Source organism: Trachurus japonicus, chromosome 17 (genome assembly GCF_045865225.1).
Source record: "Trachurus japonicus isolate A0001 chromosome 17, Traja_1.0".
In the NCBI taxonomy this organism is placed as follows: domain Eukaryota; kingdom Metazoa; phylum Chordata; class Actinopteri; order Carangiformes; family Carangidae; genus Trachurus; species Trachurus japonicus.
Window position 1 is genome coordinate 29,462,270 of NC_140923.1, and position 20,969 is coordinate 29,483,238.

At 44.3% G+C, this 20,969-nt stretch overlaps 1 protein-coding gene across 1 annotated transcript; it reads left to right on the forward strand.

Moving 5' to 3' along the window:
• Positions 1 to 4,548: 4,548 nt before the first annotated feature.
• LOC146970997 (protein NLRC3-like) lies at positions 4,549 to 20,339 on the forward strand. The gene is made up of 10 exons (XM_085804452.1): positions 4,549 to 4,608; positions 6,849 to 6,986; positions 7,110 to 7,223; positions 9,199 to 9,312; positions 9,498 to 9,573; positions 9,737 to 11,547; positions 11,662 to 11,835; positions 11,927 to 12,100; positions 19,601 to 19,647; positions 19,786 to 20,339. The coding sequence occupies exons 2-10, from the start codon at positions 6,898 to 6,900 to the stop codon at positions 20,337 to 20,339; spliced, it is 3,153 nt and encodes a 1,050-aa protein (XP_085660578.1). The 5' UTR covers positions 4,549 to 4,608; positions 6,849 to 6,897.
• Positions 20,340 to 20,969: the final 630 nt, after the last annotated feature.

Below are 20,969 nucleotides of genomic sequence, written 5' to 3' on the forward strand. Positions count from 1 at the left end.
AGACATCCCCCTCTGAGACTGGCACCGGTTCCCTTCTGGTCCTGGTGTTCCTCCTGATGTAGTTATGTAGAATGCATGTGGCCTTCACACATGCATCTACATTATCAGGGCTCACACCAATGACCCGACGGTACATGCGCCACTGACTGGACAGGATGCCGAAGGTGTTCTCAACTATCATCCTCGCTCTGGACAGCCGGTAGTTGAAAACCCTGCTCCTCGGAGGAATGTTGGCTCCCGGAAAAGGCCTCATTAGATCCCTGCGGAGGGGGAAGGCTTCGTCTGCCACAAACACATGGGGCTGTATATGCATGCATATATTTGCATGTATAACACTAAAACAAGGCATTTAAGGCCACGAACAAGATAACACACATCAAACAGTAAATTATTTGAGCTTTTTTTTTTTTTTTCAAGAGAAAATATTCGATGAACATAGAATTTATTCTTAAATATAGCATATCACCTCTTTGTATTTTAATTTATTTCCATCTCACTGTGTTTTAGATTTGCTGTGTGGGGTGGATGCAGATTATTTATATTAAGGCCTATATAAAATCACTGGAATTACAGTATTGGCATATGTAGGCTTTGTGGCCCATTTCACTGCATAAATCATGTGTCCATTTCTTGCACTCAGTGCACTGAATTGTATGAAATTATGTTTAATCACATTTAATATATGTATACTGCATGTTGGGGTTGGTTTGTGTGTGCCAACCAACCCGGACCAAAACAAACCCACTTTTGTGAATATATGATGTTGCCCAGGTAACATCACTCATCAAAGACTTTCAAGTTTCATATCAAATTGAAGCTGACTCCTATCTCTACAAACTGGAAGTAACACATTTCCAATATCTTTATCCAAAGCAAGTTTATAACACTTTAAGTGCGGATGGCAATTTTTTACTTTTGGTACTAAAAAACTGATATTTTGCCCTCAGCAAAAAAAAAAAAAAAAGTGAGTCATTTTCAGATAAGTGCAGCTCAAAAAGATGATCATTTTGATGTCACATTTGTGAGTCTGTGACCAACAGGAGGCCAGAAAACAGGGGTGTGCCAACCAACCCCTGTAGCCAACCAACCCCGGTCTCCCCTACATATTTCTGTACCGCTCACCGCTCAAACAGAGCTATGTGTCATTCCATATGGCAAAATATATGAGTGCCAGAAGCAAAAAAAAAAAAAAGTGGGGGTCTGGGGGTCCTAATATTTCCCATATTCTGGTGCATTTTAACACATTGTTACTTTTATCTAGCTAAAAAAAAAAAAGAGTGAAAGAGCTGCAATTAGTGCCTCCCAAGCAGATTTAGCCTACTTAACACTGCTGACCATAACATTACATCCAGTCATGTTTACTACTTTATTTCCCCCTCTCAACTTCTCTACTCTGCAAATTGATTTTACTGACAGCGCGCTGCAAACGCCACGGTTTCGTTTCGGGTCTTGTCCTACTCACCAACATGCTTCGGTGCCCATGGAGAAGACAGAGTAGCTGCTGCTGTGATGTGAGAGGTTCCGGCTCGTAACGGTACCGCGGTCCGCGGTCGTTCTGTTTTTAGCCGTAGCCGCTAGTTTAATGATAACTTTCACAGTGACAGGCTAACGCATTTACCGTTTCCCATGAGGCTTTGCACCATTCTACATTAGTTTAAGAACAAACAAACAAATTAAATTGCTGGTTATTTTATATTTTGTGGTCATGAAAGTTCTGTAACATTGAACAGAAATAATTAGATAAAGATAGGAGGCTAAACAAAAATCATTTAGTAGGCTGGATTGATTAGAGTCTGATTCACTATCGCAACCATGAGTGAGATGTAGAGAGACATGAAGGGGTACAAATAATGGATGGACTTTCCATATAGGTGTAGAGGCAGCGCTTGGAGTTTATCATGGGGGCGTGCAGTACATGTTACTTTTAACTCGTGAACACCACACGGCCGCGCAGGGCAGCTTGCGGGCCGGCTCACTTCAGTTTATTGGCCGCCGGCCGACCGGGAAATCTCCCGGTCCTCCCGGGCCACTGTTGTCTATCAAGTGAGAGTTGCTGTTTTATTTTATGTGAGGATTTAAATCGATTTCCTTTCCCCATTTTTAAAAGTCCCTCCGTGCTGTTCAGAGCGCATCACGTGTTGCTTCTAAACGAATCACGCTGTCGGAAAACGACACCAGCCAATGAGACCCTCCCTCATACTTTTACAATTCGTTGCTGGTACAAAGGAAATGACCATTTTTGGAACCGACAAATTAGTGCAGGAGACAGAGAGAGAGAGAGAGAGAGAGAGAGAGAGAGAGAGCTTCACAGCGATACCTGATATGACAGGAGTCTGAACAGACGCGGCTCAGTAGCCGCGATAGAATGCTCAGTTCTGGTGAATTTAGGGGAAATCTACAGGCGACACCAGTCAAAGTCAAGTAAAATAAACACCCATAATGTGTATTTTAGACCATTTCTTTGTATTAGTCTGAAAGAAGACATGTTATGGAAGCAAAATAGCCCAAAATCTCAAAATTGATAAGTGCATGAAAAAACGATGTTTTTGCCTGCCGTGTCTCGCCTTAAGTAAGGCGAGATACATGATTCTAGGTAAAACATGATTCTGGCGGAGGTTACATGATAAATAGTATATGATAATATGAGATACATGATTCTTGCAGAGGTTATACTATAAATAGTACATCATAAGACGAAATACATGATTGTGGCAGAAGTTATATTATACATAGGAGGACAAGAGTTTCTTTCTAACATTTTTTTTGAAGGCAGAAAAGGACTGAATATTTAATGAACCCATCCAGCTCATTCCAAATCTGCGGACCCCTGCAGACCACACTCAGGCTGGTACTTTTGCTGTTGGGAAAAGACTTTGAAGTGAGGATGGCAGCTACATCTGTAAGAGACAAGGCCAGTGAAGAAGTCAAGAGGTACAGAGAGCGTGATCCGTTGCCCCTGCTGTCATCTCTCGATAAAAGATACCTCTGCATCCCGGCCACCAGTGTGGCATCTGAACGTGTGTTCAGTACTGCCGGAGACATTGTTTCCACAAAACATATCCTATTCAAACATGAGCATGTGGATCAGTTGATTTTGAGATGATTGAAAAAAAATCTGCCCTCCAAAAAAAAAAAACGGGATCATCCCTATGTTCCCCAGGTTCTATGTTCCCCACTTTGTATGGCACCGGGGAACATAGGACCCTTTTTCTAAAAAAAGGTCCCTTGTTCCCCGCTGTATATGTGACCGGGGAACATAGGACCCGTTTTTAGAAAAAGGCTCCTATGTTCCCCGCTTTTTCCCAAAAGGACCCGAGGAACATGCAATTTTTGTGCCCGTACCTGGAAGTGGAGTTGTGACTTTGCAGATTTTTGCCTATTTCTGAGTGAGAAGTTGAGTTGTGACTTTGAGTGAGAAGTGAAAGTGTCCCATTGGTTGGGTTTAGACAATGAAGAAAGGAGTTGGTTAAGTTAAGTAAAAAGACCAGGTAGAGGCTAGACAGGCAGATAGATGGATAGAGTCCAGATAAGTAGAGAGAGTCCATCAACCGGCAACAGCGGAGAACATAGGACCTTTTTTTCAAAATAGGGTCCTATGTTCCCCAGTATGTATTGCGATCGGGGAACTTTTTGGGAAAAACGGGGAACATAGGACCCTTTTTCAAAAAGAGGGTTAGGGTTAGGGTTAGTTACACAGGACCCGGGGAACATAGGTACGCTACCAAAAAAACAGAGGACAGTGATGATGGAAATGCACAGGCATAGTGTAAGTGAACTACTTTGCTGCTTTTTGACCTGGGAAACGGTACCTCACACACAGTAGTTTGATTTATTTTACATATGTATTTATTTTCTCTAATCTTTTACACAAAGCACTTGTCACTGTGTGCATTGTTTCCACATTTTGTTTATAGGTGTGTAACTTGTTTACATTGAAATGTTGCACCTTTGTTACCTACCTCTAGTTTTCAAAACTATGCTCAGGCTGAAGTATTGCACTTTGTTGTTACTATTCTGTGCTACTTTTACCTCTGGAGTTCCCATCCAACGATTCAGCCAGACTTATTTTGGTCCATGTCTAAAAATAAATACATTGACATGTGATTTTGTTGTTGTGTATTTTTTTTTTTTTTTGGTAGTGCCATAAAGCCATAATGCTTGGGGATATGTGGTCTTTTACATATTTGAAAATAAACTATACTGTCACTTTCATAGAATTGGCTTCTTATTTTATAAAATATCTACAACAATTATTAACTGTAGAATCTAATCGTATCGTTCTTACACTGTATGGAATCGATTGGTATCAAATCGGTCTGTAATAAAAGGATATAGTTTTTGAATCGAATTGTAACCTGTGTATCTAGATGCATATTGAATCGTTTATCACAGAGAGATGTGCAACCCTAGGAAATACAAACATGTTCTTCTGACAAGCGGCATTTCATATATATATTAAACCTTTATGGTTCAGTGGTAGAAATAAACAGCAGTAAAAACACCAGTCTCTCCACCCAGATCATGTCCCTCTCCTCCCCCACTTCCTGTTTAAAGTTTACTTTCACTTTGACCCAGCGGTTGTGTCGCAGTTTATTTCCTCGTGTGAAGGTAAGGTGAACAGTATGAATGTTTTCCTCCTTAACACCTGTCGTTACCTCAGTTCTCAGCCCTTCAACTTGTTGTTGTGTTGTTATAATGTTACTGTAGCTGAGTCAGAGCTGTAGCTGTAAAGTCTGGACCGACAGAACCGTGTCCGCCATGTTGTGTGGATGTTGTGGGTAGAAGAGCTGGAATAAGAGCAGAAGCAGAGTCAGTGGATGGTCAGTAGTTGAACACAGAGTGGTTCTTTGTGTGCAGCTGGAGGCAGCTTTACCTGAATCAGCCTGTGGAGGAGGTGGAGATGAGCCGCTGCTCTCCTGCTGTCTGACAGCCGCTGGAGAACAGCTGGGACTCTGTCTGTGGTGAGTGGTCTGTCATTAGATTTACACTACAGGACTGATGTGGACTCAGTGTGGCGGGCTGAGGGGCTCACAGGGTTTCTAAGGCTCTACATGATGTTCAGAGAGATAGTGAACACCACAGAGGCTCCTGCTTCAACAGCTACTACTGTCTATTGATCAATACTGTTACAGCCTATCATCAGTTTTCTGGAGTATTTCCTTGTTGTGCTACTTCCTGCTTGTACTGCAGCTGAGTTGAGGCCCAGTTGTTGTGTGTGTAACAATCAGCTGTAGCTTGTTTGATCCAGTGGTTTTCTACAGGGACGCTGTCCACACAGAGACTGTGTCACATCAACTCAGTGCATACCTGTCAAGTATCCCGTTTTGGCCGGGAAAGTCCCGTATTTTACCCCTCTTTCCCGCCGTCCTCCCGTATTAGTATTTTCCCGTAAATCTCCCGTATTTTAACCCGCGTTATTAAAAAATAATAATACCCTGGGCCAGTCCCGGCGGCACCCCGGACTGGACGCTGCTATTTAATTTGGGTTTTGTTTTTTTTACCTCGGAGTGGCCAACTCTGTATTAATCCTACCTTGGTTAGCGACGATGAGCGTGCTCGTCGTCACTATGTGCGAGCACACAGCCCAAAGCCTACATCACCACGGCACTGACTGAGGTCCTGCCCATCAAGCCTGTAACGGGTCGACCCGCGGTTGTTGAGAAAAAAAAAAAAAAAAAAAGACTCGTCTCGAACCAGCGCGTCCACACCGGTCGAGTTGTGTCGTCCATGCTCACTTAACCCAAAAGAACAGCTAGGCAGCCCAGTCCAGAGAGCAACAGAGAGGGACAGCAGAGTAACAGGTGTGTGTGTCTGTGTCTGTGTCTGTAGCCTACCTGCTGTAAAAGACAGGGTCATTCTATAATCATAGAAGGCTGAAGATCTCAGGACATATCTGCTCCAGTTATTCAGCAGTATAAAGCTAAAGCATGTGTGGGCCTTCTGTCATATAGATATCTGACAGTAGCTCCAGCTATCAAAATACAGATGAGAATAGGGCAGAAGTTGTGGAAGAAGACAGTGTGGCCTGAAAGAGCTCCATGGTGAAGCAGAGGAAAGGGGGCCTTGAAAGGCCGGTCCAGGCCAAAAGATTTTAAAAAATTAGTTTTGTTTTTGCCCACCAGCCACAGCTCCACACTAAACCAGTTCTGAGTTCACTTTCATACACTTAAGCCATTCTTGCAGTTACAATGATAGGAACCTCAGTCAGTACTGAATCTGCTTTTTAAAAAAAAAAAAAACTGAAGCAATGTTGTCTTTTCCCTCTGTTTCTCCTCAGAGTACACCAGAATGCCTCATTTATGTGTTAGAGAGAAAAAGGAAAAAAAACATTATTGTTGTTGTGACTATTGGGGTCAGGCACACCTGGATTAATCAGTTTGTCCAATAATGGCAGACAGGAAACAAAGGAGCTGGCTGAAGATCAGGAAGTAGTGCATCTGTGCATAAAGCCAGTGATTTTAGCTTTCTTGTCTTAAAATGTAAGGGATACTGGAGCTTGGTTGGGGTGGCAGCACTGTTCGCGGCGGGTGCTGGAAAATTTCCCTTATTTTCAAATCCAAAACTTGACAGGTATGACTCAGTAGATCTCAGTCCTTGTGTGTGTCAGTGGATGGAAACAGTGGTCCATGGATCATGTTGCTGGGCTGCAGCTTCATGACGCCATCTAGTGGACTGATAGTAGAAGTACAGCAGCTGATGGCAGCTTCCTCTTCCTCACTGCTGTGTGACTGCATTCAGCTGACACTGATATGAAGCAGAGAAGAAGAGCCAATCAGTGGAGGAGCAGCTGGAGACATGATGGACATGTGAGCTGCTGTGCACATGAATGATGTGTGTTTCCTCTGCAGGTGAAGCTACAAAGTGTGTGTGAGCTGATGTGGATGTGAGTTCAGCAGCATGGATCAGTGTGAGGACAGAGAGGAGGGAGCCCCTCCCTCTAAAACCACTCTGTGTGGGGGACGTCAGAGCCAGACCACAGGTCAAAGGTCAGAATTAAAACAGTCAGAAAGACTTTTCTTCTTCAGTTGTCGTGTTTATTAAAAGATTGAAGATATTTTTCATCAGTTTTTCTCCAACCTGTAAATTTATCAGTTGTGTTGTTGTTTCAGGATCCAGCAGCAGAGACCAGACTCTCCTGAACCCAGCTGTCTGTCTTTAAAGAGCAACTGGTCAAAAGGAAGGCTCATTAACTTTAAAGGAGGATGTGGATCAGCTGATCAGATGTAAGACAAAACTACATGTCTAAGCTTTTGAGTTTCTGTTGAACGTTCTTCCAGTTCCTGTGGAGTCAAATTTCAATGATTCTCCATAAAATCAGATTTATAACTCAGACACATTGTCCAGCTGCAGTAAAGAGTCCCTGCCTGAACATCCACATGTTAAAGGACAAGTGCCGTTATTTACAACCTGGACCTTATTTCTGGCATAAAATCCGGTTGTTTACTCATCCATGTAACTTTGGTGTCATTAGGAGTCCTTTGGACGATGTTTAGATCCATTCGAGAGTTGCTTATATCCATATTGTGGGAGTGATTGGGGCACAGGAAATGCAGCTTCTAAATTACACATTATCTGCTGTGAAACTCGTTCTGTTATCGTCATCAGGGATCTGTAGAAATCTGACAAATATTCAGCCATGTTGCACAAAACTAGCAGTAGCAAATTCCAGGTAAACAAGCCAACTTTCGCAGAGTTGAATTGCTTCATTAACAATTATATACAGAACAGTATTATTCAGCCAGGGGTATTATAGTTATAAAAGTGATATACACAAAGCAGAGTAGGCAATTTAATTTGTATAGCCAATTTTTACAAACAGTTTGTCTCAAAGGGCTTTACATGGCATCACAACAACATCCTCTGCCCATAAACCCTCACATCCACTGAGGAAAAACTCCATAGAAAACCCTTTAACAGGGAAAAAATGGAGAAACCTCAGGGTGAGCAACAGAGCCCTCCTCTGTTGCTCACCCTGAGGTTTCTCCAATTTCCAATCCCTCACCCAGGACGGACAGACGTGCAGTAGACGTATACAGACGAGAAAACAGTTTATAACACAGAATATGGAAAACATAGAGAATAGTAGGTCAACCTACTAGGGTTGTGCCGATTGGCGATCCAATCGTCTATCGGCGATTGGAAGGACGATCGGCGATGTTTTGTTTTCTTGCCGATTTTACACACACACATACTCGCTACTTTTTTATTGATCTAATGCACAATCTGTTTGTTTTGTTTTAATGAAGCCGCTTGGCTTGCTGCTTCCAACTATACTCTGTCAAATGACAGTGTTTCACCAATCAAATGCACCCACTGGCGACGTCCAATCAGACGGAGCCAGGTAGTCATATGACCGCACACAACATCTCTGTGGTAAACAGGGTGGCCACTCCGCCTCAAATTTGAGGAAACACGTTTAGCTGGTGTTGTGGCTGTGACTAGGCTTCTTTTTACAGTCTATGCTAGGCTGCCGACGCCAGCCCTGTATGTCACAGCCCGACGACGTGTTCACTGATATGCCACAAATAAATTACGTCCGCCATGAATAGATTTTTCGGCTTACGTCAACGCAATAGCGTTCCGTTCATTGATCATAGTGCTCTTTCTCCGTTATTAGCCCTCACACACACACACACAGAGAGAAGCGCGCAGGGCACGGTAAAAGCGATACTCATACGCCGCCCCCCGCCCCCCCCCCCCCCGGACCCCGGCGATAGATAGGTCTATCGGCGATCTCCAGGGAGGGCGATTAGGACGATCTGAGAATGTCAAAATCGCCCAACACTACAACCTACAGACCCCGGATGACGACAAAAGGGAAACTCCAAACTCAAAGGGGAATAGCACTAGCAAATCATAACAAATATTGGCGAAATGAACGAGTTCCACAGCAGATAATGTGTTATTTAGAGGCTCCATTTTGGTGCCCTGATCACTCCCACTATATGGATATACGCGGCTCTCGAATGGATCTGAATATCATCCGAAGGACTCCGAATGACACCAAAGTTATATTGGTGAGTAAACAACCCTATTTTATGCCAGAAATAAGGTCCAGGTTGTAGAAAACAACACTTGTCCTTTAATATTCAGAGATGCTCACAGTGGAAATGTGTCAGAACCATCTACTTAAAATAGTTAAAAGTCAGTTCTTGTGTTTATTAAAAGATTGAAATAAATTTGCAAATTTTGTTTCAGGATCCAGCAGCAGAGACCAGACTCTCCTGAACCCAGCTGTCTGTCTTTACAGAGCGACCACTCAAAAGACTTGTTCGTTTTCTTTAAAGGAGGATGTGGATCAGCTGATCAGATGTAAGCTGTAACTGACAGTCAGACTCAGGTTGTTGTAGAAAAGAACCAGTTTGTACGACGTGTTGTTGGACCAGGTCTGAAACCAAAGTGTCTCTGTCTGTTGTGAACGTCCTCAGGGGACATATAAAGTCCATCTTGTATTATCTCTCTGTCCTGATGTTGACTTGACACTGATTCCTCCACAGAGTGGACCAGGAGAGCTCAGAGGTTCCCAGTGGTCAGTCTGCCAAGCAGCATCAAACACACCTGGACTCCATATTAATGGTGAGGACATGTCCAACAGCTGCTGTTTCATCTGTTGTGTTCACCATCATCTCCATGTTGCACTTTGACACCAGTGGATTGTCAGTCTGTCCAACATGGATCTGATGTTTGGCTCCATGGTTTTAGTTTGATGCTGTCACTCACAGAGTTTCTGTTCCAGCTGCATTCAGGAACACCTGCAGCAGTTTGTCGACGTAAACTCAAATCTGTCCTGAAGGAGAAGTTCCAGTGTGTGTTTGAGGGGATCTCTAAAGCAGGAAACCCAACCCTTCTGAACCAGATCTACACAGAGCTCTACATCACAGAGGGAGGGGCTGGAGGGGTCAATGATGAACATGAGGTCAGACAGATTGAAACAGCGTCCAGGAAACCAGACAGACCAGAAACAACCATCAGACAAGAAGACATCTTTAAAGCCCCACCTGGAAGAGACCGACCAATCAGAACAGTGATGACAAAGGGAGTGGCTGGCATTGGGAAAACAGTCTTAACACAGAAGTTCACTCTGGACTGGGCTGAAGACAAAACCAACCAGGACATACACTTCACGTTTCCCTTCACCTTCAGACAGCTGAATGTGCTGAAAGAGAAAAAGTTCAGCTTGGTGGAACTTGTTCATCACTTCTTCTCTGAAACCAAAGAAGCAGGAATCTGCAGGTTTGATCAGTTCCAGGTCGTCTTCATCTTTGACGGTCTGGACGAGTGTCGACTTCCTCTGGACTTCCACAACACTGAGATCCTGACTGATGTGACAGAGTCCACCTCAGTCAACATGCTGCTGACCAACCTCATCAGGGGGAAGCTGCTTCCCACTGCTCGCCTCTGGATAACCACTCGACCTGCAGCAGCCAATCAGATCCCTCCTCAGTGTGTTGACATGGTGACAGAGGTCAGAGGGTTCACTGACCCACAGAAGGAGGAGTACTTCAGGAAGAGGTTCAGAGATGAGCAGCAGGCCAGAGAGATCATCTCCCACATCAAGACATCACGAAGCCTCCACATCATGTGCCACATCCCAGTCTTCTGCTGGATCTCTGCTACAGTTCTGGAGGAGCTGTTGAAGACCAGAGAGGGAGGAGAGCTGCCCAAGACCCTGACTCAGATGTACCTCCACTTCCTGGTGGTTCAATTAAAACTGAAGAAGGTCAAGTATGATGGAGGAGCTGAGACAGATCCACACTGGAGTCCAGAGAGCAGGAAGATGATTGAGTCTCTGGGAAAACTGGCTTTTGAGCAGCTGCAGAAAGGAAACCTGATCTTCTATAAATCAGACCTGAGAGAGTGTGGCATCAATATCAGAGCAGCCTCAGTGTACTCAGGAGTGTTCACACAGATCTTTAAAGAGGAGAGAGACCTGTACCAGGACAAGGTGTTCTGCTTCGTCCATCTGAGTGTTCAGGAGTTTCTGGCTGCTCTTCATGTCCATCTGACCTTCATCAACTCTGGACTCAACCTGATGTCACAACAACAAACATCTTGGTGGTCTCAAGTGTTTCGAAAAAAACCTGAACCAAATTCTTTCTACCAGAGTGCTGTCAACAAGGCCTTACAGAGTCCAAATGGACACCTGGACTTGTTGCTCCGCTTCCTCCTGGGTCTTTCACTGGAGACCAATCAGACTCTCCTACAAGGTCTGATGACACAGACAGGAAGTGACTCACGGTCCAATCAGAAAACAGTTCAGTACATCAAGAAGAAGATTGTAGAGACTCCCTCTGCAGAGAAAAGCATCAACCTGTTCCACTGTCTGAATGAACTGAATGATCGTTCTCTAGTGGAGGAGATCCAACAGTCCCTGACATCAGGACGTCTCTCCGCAGATAAACTGTCTCCTGCTCAATGGTCGGCTCTGGTCTTCATCTTACTGTCATCAGGAGAAGATCTGGACGAGTTTGACCTGAAGAAATACTCTGCTTCAGAGGAGGCTCTTCTGAGGCTGCTGCCAGTGGTCAAAGCCTCCAACAAAGCTCTGTAAGTGTAGAGATAGTTGGATTTATTCATCATTATATAAAAACCCTTCTGTCTTTTCAACAGGACAGAAAATAAATTCCTTTCTTCTTTAATTCCTCATGATCATCTCTTCAGACTGAGCAGCTGTGACCTCTCTAAGAGAAGCTGTGAAGCTCTGTCCTCGGTCCTCAGCTCCCAGTCCTCTAGTCTGAGACACCTGGACCTGAGTAGCAACAACCTGAAGGACTCAGGAGTGAAGCTGCTGTCTGGTGGACTGGAGAGTCCACACTGTAGACTGGAGACTCTCAGGTGAGGATCCATCCAGTTGTTTATCTGATGCCACTTGAACACAGCAGCAGGTGTTGACAGAAGATTCCTGAGTGTTGTTGTGTGTGTTCAGTCTGTCAGGATGTCTGATCACAGAGGAAGGCTGTGCTTCTCTGGCCTCAGCTCTGAGCTCCAACCCCTCCCATCTGAGAGAGCTGGACCTGAGCTACAATCATCCAGGAGCCTCAGGAGTGAAGCTGCTGTCTGCTGGACTGGAGGATCCAGACTGGAGACTGGACTCTCTCAGGTATGGAGAGGCTGCTGCAGCCACACACACTGTGTGATAGAGGAGGAGGAGCTGGAACATTTTCTATGGCCCCATTCACACCTGGTATTAAAGCAGAAGTAAGCGATCTGGTCGTTTTGGCTAACTTTCTGTCAGCCGATGGAGTTAGCAGTCCCCGCCCTCGTCCCTACGTCACCACATTCACGCGCATCCCTTGGCTGTACACACAGAGAGGACTTCCCCTTTATGCCGTTCTCTCTCCTCATTGGATAAAGGTTGTAGGATACAAGGAAAGTTTTCTCCTCGGCTTACAGCAGAGCAGAGTGACTGACAGACCCGTGTTTCAGACCAAACACGCTATATAAGTGATTGCTGTCAGAAGATATAACTATTTAAGACTTATATTAACACAAACATTCCGCTTACTTCTGCTTTAAAGGAGAACTCCGTTCATTTTTGACCCCTAAATCGCTGTCCTGATGGTCACCCGGTGTTGGGGGGAGCAAAAAACGCGACAAAAATTGATGCAGGCAAACCGGAGTTACACCATGGATAGACGGCGCTAGCGATAGCCACAACGCTAAAGTATGGGGGCAATTTTTTCAACCACAACAAACACCCAAAAAACAATCAAATATCTATGGTACATGACTCGAATCCTTATGACACACTACTGAACCCATAAACTGCACAGTATAAACCGGTATAAACAGTTTAAACTTTGTGTTTTTGCATGTTATCACTCACCTCAGACAGCCGAACTCTGGAGCATCCTGGAAAGTCATTACTATCCGATCACAGAGTGCCTTCTCCCCGCCACAGAAACAAACACTTTTTCCTTGTTGTGATGATTTCTTTACTAAAATAAACGGTGGAGCAGTGCAGTGGTAATATCCAAAATATCTCTGACCGTTTATGGATCAGCTAGATCAGCGTGAGCTAAGAAAGTTTCCTCTGAGAGAGTTTTGTCCATTTGGTGCTAGCTTGCTACAGGCTGAGGAGCAGAGCCATGGGCAGAGCAGCTTGGTAACAGGCCAAACCGCTGGTCTACACAGATGAGGTAATGAATGATATTTTGACTGGCAGGCAATCAGAAAGATGAGCATGGCAAATAACATTTTGAAATATATTATTAGAAATTATATTTTATAACAATGATTAAAAAAAAAAATCTGATTCAAATTTTTTTTTTGCATTTTTTTCTTATCTTTCCTCCCATTTTCTGAGGCCCCCCTAGCGCCCCCTGGCGGCCCCCACTTTGAAAACCACTGGTGTAGGCCACAGTGAAGCTCCGCCCACTTCACTGACGTCCTCTGTCTCAGTCTGACTCGTCCCAACACAGTTTATACTGAAGCCAAAATCTCAGAGTGTTTCAAACATGAGCTGTGCAGCTTTCATCAGTCACAGTGATGAACTACTGGGATCAGGAGTTTCTCCTCATGATGACTTCAGTGTCTCATCATGACTCACTGTGTCATATTCAGGAGAAGAGATGTCAGTGATGAAAGCAGCTGTTGGCAGCTGTGCTCTGAGTCTTTCCAGATGTTTGGATCCGACTTTATTTCTGAGTGTTTGACCTGAACAGTCCCAGAGACTGTAGACACCTGTTGAGTGTGGACACACTAATAACAACACAGCAACAAGAATCAAAGCATGTCCACTGCTCAGAGACATTCGTCTCCCAGCGTCTCCAACCAAGGAGGAAATATGAGACAGAAATCAGGCGGCACCATCCGGTCTCTGTCTGGTCAGATATTGATGATCAATAATCAGCTCAGTCTCTCTGAGATCCTGGTCTTGTCCTGATGAGATGTGTTGTTGTGTTGAGGAGACAGTAAATCACAGTGTGACATCCAGATGTCCTCACTGTCCAGAGGCCTGGAGCTGTCAATCAGAAGAAAGTGAGTGTAGTGAACAGTGTAATAATCAGTGTTTGTGGCTGAATGTGTGTGTGTGATCAAACAGCTGTTTTCAGACTGACTCCAGATCAGATGAAGCCACAAAGTGTCTCCTTAATGAAAGTCTCCAGCAGCTGGAGCTTGTCTTCCTGTCTGAGTCCATGTGCTCTAAGCTGAGCCTGGTTCTCTCTGCTCTACAGTTTCTCTGCTTCCTCTGGACTCTGACTTCAAGTCCAGTCAAAATGTGTGGACAGGTTTGATGGAGCTCAGGACTGGTCCTGAGGACGGCTGCTTTGTTCCACATGGTGTGACTGATCACAGTGAGTCAGTGTGTTGCAGCTGATCTGTGTGAAGAGCAGAGAAGAACAGAGTCATTGATGATGAGATCCTGATCCGTCCTGTCACTGTGATCAGATGTTTCTATTAGAGCTCCTTCATCCACTCACTGCTGCTGTGGCTCCTGTGGAAACCTGCTCACAGCCTCATTCTTCAGCTTCCTGGGGAGTTTTCTTCAAACAAACACAAGTTGTCTTCACACTCAGTGTTTCTCATTAAATTCACTGGGTCTCATTCATGAAACGCTCGTAAATCTGTGTTATGCACATAACAGCTCATGCTACTAAAACTCTACTCCGGATTCATAAACCGTGCGGGAAACTCAGATTTGATCGTAAGCCCGTGTGTAGGATCATGAATGCCAACCCATCGTAAATTAACAGCATGCCCCCGGTGATCAGCAATTAGCATAGATCTCCACTCATGAATAGCCATATAAGGAGATCCTGACCACCATATAAGGAGTTAGGTGCATCCTGCTCACCTGCAGCCATGACGCAAACGAGGAAAGAGGGAGAGAGAAAAAAAAAAGAGAGATCACGGATCAAAGTCATTTTGGGTGAAGTGGAGTCCAGAAAAAATATTTAATTCTCTTCTGTTAGTAGTGGTGTGACTGGGACAGGTCAAAGGCTGGAGGGAAGAAACAGATGTAGTGAATTAAGTATCCTATCTTAGTAAACCCACAACATGAAATAAAAAAAAGAATAAAAAATAAAAACACATAAGTACAGAGCTCCAGCAGCCATGAGAGGAAGAGGCTCTTCACAGCCTCAGCTGTCGAGGAGCATGCATGAAGTTATATAGGCAGGTTCTATTCTTACAGATGCAGCAGCCGTCTCTCACAGCTCCATCCAAACTGCTGCCAACTGTGTTATTGTGCAGGATGAAGTGTGTGTCCACCGAGCTTGTACAGTGGGTACTAGTTTCATTTGGACATTTCACGTAACGCGTGATTCACGCGTTGCGTGAAATTGTAGGTCACACTGTAGCCACTAGGTGGAAGCATCGTACTGAGATGCAGCTCAAAAGATTTTGGGATAATTCCACGTTTGACCACAACGTAGCTGCAATGGAGAGTGGCGCTGTTCATAGGCCATAGGTACTTCATTTGCAGCTGTGGTCGAGAGAGCTAGAGAGTGGATGGAGAGAGGGACCGCTACGCCGGTCAATCAGATCAATGTTGTTTTATTGTTTCACAGTGGTTACGGTAGCCTACGTTCAACAGGATCAGTGGTTCTCAGCCTTTTGGGGGTCCCCTGCATATTTTTGATCTCTCCTGTAGCCTGGCTGGGTGGCTCCAAGTTTGAGTAGTTTGAGTTCTGCAAGTTCTGGTGAATGTAACAATCCACTCATAGCCCACGACCGCTACGTCCGTGCCAGCAGCCTGGACCCGATGCTGCTGGACTCACGAGCGGAGCAATAATGCACATCTGTCAGCAGCTGCTCTTGAAGGGACAGACTAGATGCTGATTTTGTTAACAGTGACTTTGTTGCATCCAAACATTTAGCATATCTGTCGGGTGCTGTCTCTAATCCGGTACAAAGTGGGAGATGACAGAACTACTTTAATCGAGGGAAAGCTACATTGTTGCGAATTGACTCCGGCCGGCGTGTGCACGTGCACTAAGCCTGTGAATATTCTCGTTTGTCCCGGACTCCCGGTCATAGTTATCTCAAGGAAATTTAAATCGAATGCAACTGGACTTGGTTATTTGTCTAGGAAGACGTTTCACCTCTTATCCAAGATCCAAGTTACAGTTGCATTCGATTTAAAATTTCCTTGAGATAAGTGCACACTGTTTCTGCTGTCAATTCGGTCATAGTTCATTTGTAACGTGTTTTCTTCATTCTTCATTAGGCTAATGTTAACACTAGAACCACCCAGATGGTCTCACACAGACGTTTGTGTTTTTCTTACGTAAATGACTTTGTTTACATTAAAACTACAGGTCTCTCAGTCCGTGACTTTTCCATGTGTGATGGTTTCTGAAGCTTACAACTTACACAAATGAAACACTCGATTTCTGGGCATTTATACCTCGGGCCGACAATAGCTTATTTTTTTCTTCAATTATTGTTTTCATCTACAGTTATATTTATCATAATATGGGAGGGAGAGGGGAGGGGGGGGGGGGGGGTTTGGGGGGTGCCGCGGTCACGTTACATAATGTAACAGTTTCCAGAAAAATACAAAACAGGATATTTATTCATGTTACCCTCTGTTTAGGTAGATAAAGGTCTCAGTCACATTTGAATAAAAATAATGCAATTAGGCTAAATATCATAGGATCTTTTTTTTTTAAAGATAGGCCTATTTTATTTTTAGTTCCATAATTCAGAGATGAGTTTCATATTCCCATATTTCGCACATTCTGTGACATAAACTGTAAACTGTTTTCTTGTCTGTAACAACATCTATTGCACGTCTGTCCGTCCTGGGTGAGGGATCCCTCCTCTGTTGCTCACCCTGAGGTTTCTCCGATTTTTCCCTGTTAAAAGGGTTTTCCATGGAGTTTTTCCTCAGTGGATGTGAGGGTCTAAGGACAGAGGATGTTGCTACGATGCCATGTAAAGCCCTTTGAGACAAACTGTTTGTAAAAACGGGCTATACAAATAAAATTGCCTTGCCTTGCCTTGCCTTTTCACTTAACGAAATGAAACGAAACAATGAAGCCTACAGTTTTGTCCTCCGGCTTATGAAAAGTGTGAGGAGAGGTAGCTACTGTAAGAACCGTTTTTTCTAAGATGACTGAACAGCTGTGTGAAGTTCTGTGGGGGGCAGGGCTGAAGTATCCACAAGCACACCTATTGGTCAGAGATAAATGAAGGTGCTAATGTGTCGCTGATGTGTCTATTAAACTGGTCCTACAGACCGCTGCATATAAACCCCACTGTAGCGATTTTCACCTAGCCTCGCTTTCAATAAAACACACACTAGCATTCTATAGCCTAATTGCAATCAGTGAAATATATGAAATCAATATAAAACACAATTTAAATACGAGAGTTGCTGTTGCTCTAGTTTAATAGCGCTGCAGCTGCATTTGCCGTGCGCCCCTGTCTGTATGTGAACCTGTGTCTGTCTATGTGCAGGCAGAGATCAGAGATGGTGTTTTAAATAACCATGCTAGCGTTTCACCAGCTCTCATCTCCGCCAGTCAGCCTCTCAACCTGCCGCCTCTCTCGCGTGCGGGCGCACCGCACGTAAACACACGTGAGACGTGGACACATTTATTTATTTATTTTTTCTGTGGGAAACACTGATCAAGCTGTGCATACGCACAACTCTCCGCAATATTCCATTGATAATCACACCGGACCCAAGAATGGTGCGGACATGAACACACCTCATATTCCACCCCAGAATGACTCAGCACAACCATATATGGTCAGCACGTGCATAATTAAGTAGCCATGTGCTCTGTGGAGCGGCAAAGTAACAACAAAGACAACACCCGGAATGATGCTTCGGCGGACCTGCCCTCGCTTTTGAGGTCGGTTGTGAGAAAAATGCCTGCTGTCCAGACAACTGTGTTTTTTTAAAGCACCCCTGCATTACACAAACACACACGTACGGTATAGCTATATAGCCGCACATATAGGCTATAGCCTATCAGTGATCATAATAATGATGATAAGAGAAAATGCATTGTTCACTAAAACTGCACGTTGGCATCCCAGACTGAAATAAAATCTTTGCTTACAGTGAGAGCTGCTCTACTAAGTGAACTATACCTTTCTTGCGTTACTAATGTTATTGTGTAGGCTATCGAGTGTTTCAGAGTCGGCCGGCTGTAAACCAGCTGACCCCGACTGACTTTTTTTTTTTGCGGTCACATCAGCACGGCTGCATCTTCGGTCGCGGCTGCTGTGGCATTAGCCCATATTGCCCTATGGCCAGTCTGTCCCCGCCACTGGTTGTTTGTGTTGTCTGTCAAAACATGGATGAATGAAACCTATATCCACACATCTTGTAGCCTAGTTCTATCGAGGGAAAGTTATTTCAGGATATCCTGTTTTATCGCCCAGCCCGAAAGTGACATAGGCTATTGCCCGTTCATTCATGAGAAATCGTCCAGCTACACTCTCAGTCAAACAAGGTGGGGAATGAACACTACTGTACAGTAGTTGGCTCATTTTAAAAACACACCGGCAGCATCACCCACTGAGTTAATTAACTGCTGTGTGGAAAACCACGCTGTGGTCCATAATCGCGGTGCAGATGGGTGTGTTTGGAGCTGACAAGAGGATCGATAAAAGAGAGTGAGACGTGTAGCATTTTTACATTTTTCTCATTGAAAAACTATACTGTATTATTATTATATTGCATTCCCCATTCGTGTTCACTGCTCCGTGCTGCTGTCTTATGGAGGCGATCTGCTGCTCACAGATGCCACCTGGCGGTTGTTTGGGCACATTGCAGCTTCTGGTGAAAACACAATTACTCCTCCACAAAAAATCCGCGTGAGCCTCCCGTGACTCACGCGTGAATCTCGCGTGAAACCGTCCAAATGAAACTAGTACCCACTGTAGCAACGTGTAGCGTCACACACTCTGCATCGCATATCAGCTGCACATTGATGGAAGAAAAGTTTTTCCGGTTTTATATCACATTATTATCATCATTAGATGGAGCCTTGACTGTTCCTGTGTGTCCGATCCCAAACGTCTCTCTCTCCAAATATTTCTAATTCTTTGTCATGTTTAAATGACGTGTTTCAAAGGCATCGAAGTATTTTAACATGAGAGAGAGTAATGCGAATTAAAATTGTAATTTCCAACAGTGAAGCAATATATAATAGAAGCAATATTTCTGTGCATTTCTACGTTTAGCGGAAATCCACGTAAATTGCCGCTGCTCACGTTTCATGAATGAGACCCACTGTGTGTTTCACTGAGCTCTAACAAACGTATCTTCTTCTCTACCTTTCCTGGTGCATTGTGGGATATCTGGGCTGGTCAGCTCCATCTGTTGTGTCTTCATCTTCTTTGCTGTGACGTGTGTTTGTGCAGCTTGAGAGTCAGAGAGTGAAAGTGTGTGTCTCATACTGCAGTGACATGACATGGAGAAAAGACATGATGAAGTGTTTCCTCCTGGTCTCCTCCTGCTCTGTATCATCACTAGATAAAGACTCCAGCTCCTTCTTCTCTGTGCTCAGTGTTCATCCATACATACCAGCCTCCATGTGAACACAGTGATAAAACAGTGTGTGTGTGAGAGCCATGTAATGTCCATGTGTGCATGCTGACAGAGAAGGTGCTGCTCTGACCCCCCTCCTCCTTTCAGGGTGCAGCCTGCTGGAGTCCGATTCTTGACACCAGGTCTGAGGAAGTGTAAGTCTGTTTTTACTTTGAGCAGCACATTCAACCATCTTCATACTGTCACATCACTGACCTCATGAGTCTTCATCAAACTGTCAATAACTGATCACATGATCAATAACTGCAGCTGTGTCTTGTTCTCTCCATCAGATTCCTGTCCACTCACAATCGACACAAACACAGTGAACAGATGGATCAAACTGTCTGACAACAACAGGAAGGCAACACGTGTGGAGGAGCGTCAGTCATATCCTGATCATCCAGACAGATTTGACTGGTCTCAGCTGCTGTGTTCAACTGGTCTGACTGGTCGCTGCTACTGGGAGGTCGAGTGGAGAGGAAACGTTTTTATATCAGTGAGTTACAGAGGAATCAGCAGGAAAGGACGCAGTGGAGACTGTATGTTTGGAGGGAACGATCAGTCCTGGTGTCTGATCTGCTCTGATGATGGTGGTTACAGAGTCTGTCACAATGACAGACCGACAGACATCACCTCCTCCTCCTCCTCCTCCTCCTCCTCCTCCTCTGTCTCTAACAGAGTAGCAGTGTATGTGGACTGTCCTGCTGGCTCTCTGTCCTTCTACAGAGTCTCCTCTGACTCACTGATCCACCTCTACACCTTCAACACCACCTTCACTCAACCTCTCTATCCTGGGTTTAGACTCTCCTGGTCCAGGTCTGGTTCCTGGTTGAGTCTGTGTTGAGTGCATCAGAGTCTCCTCCTGTCACAGAAACCTTCTCACTGTTGAACAGACAGTTCAGTCTCTACATGTCTGTCTCTGTCTCTCACTCACGTTTTCACATTCATGGATTAAACCAGTTGTGAGCTGCTCACAGGTAAACACACACACAAGAAACACAACTGGAAACAAACATCATGTTGTAGAGACACTGAATAGAATGAATTACATGTGATTTCTTTTTCTTTGTGTTTTCATTGAATCCAATAAAATAATGTGAATCAGTTTTATATGTGATGTGCATTTCCTGCTGATGTAGAGCAGCACAAAAACCATCAGCTACTAATCCTACCAGACAATGACTTTTTCTGTTACCATGACGCTGAGTTCATGACGTTTGTAGATTTAAATGTATCTTGACTTTGAGACTGATTGTTTTTATTATAGATTTCTATAATTATTACCTAACTGCTGTTTCTTGGAAACTGGAGACAATTAACACTCATGACTTCATTTTCGTTTATTAGCGACCATTGATTGGTTCATGGATTGTTTGGGATTTGATTGGCTGTCCATATTCCTGTTCAACTACACTATTAGTCCTTGGGCCAAGACCCAAAATTTCACATATTGGTATCACCTGGGAGGGCAAAT

Bases quoted from the DNA above. Each gene is read 5' to 3' on its own strand.
- LOC146970997 (XM_085804452.1), top strand. From the start codon at position 6,898: ATGGATCAGTGTGAGGACAGAGAGGAGGGAGCCCCTCCCTCTAAAACC. The intron at 11,548-11,661 runs GTAAGTGTAGAG...TCATCTCTTCAG, and splicing joins AAAGCCTCCAACAAAGCTCT to ACTGAGCAGCTGTGACCTCT. The intron at 11,836-11,926 runs GTGAGGATCCAT...GTGTGTGTTCAG, and splicing joins TGTAGACTGGAGACTCTCAG to TCTGTCAGGATGTCTGATCA.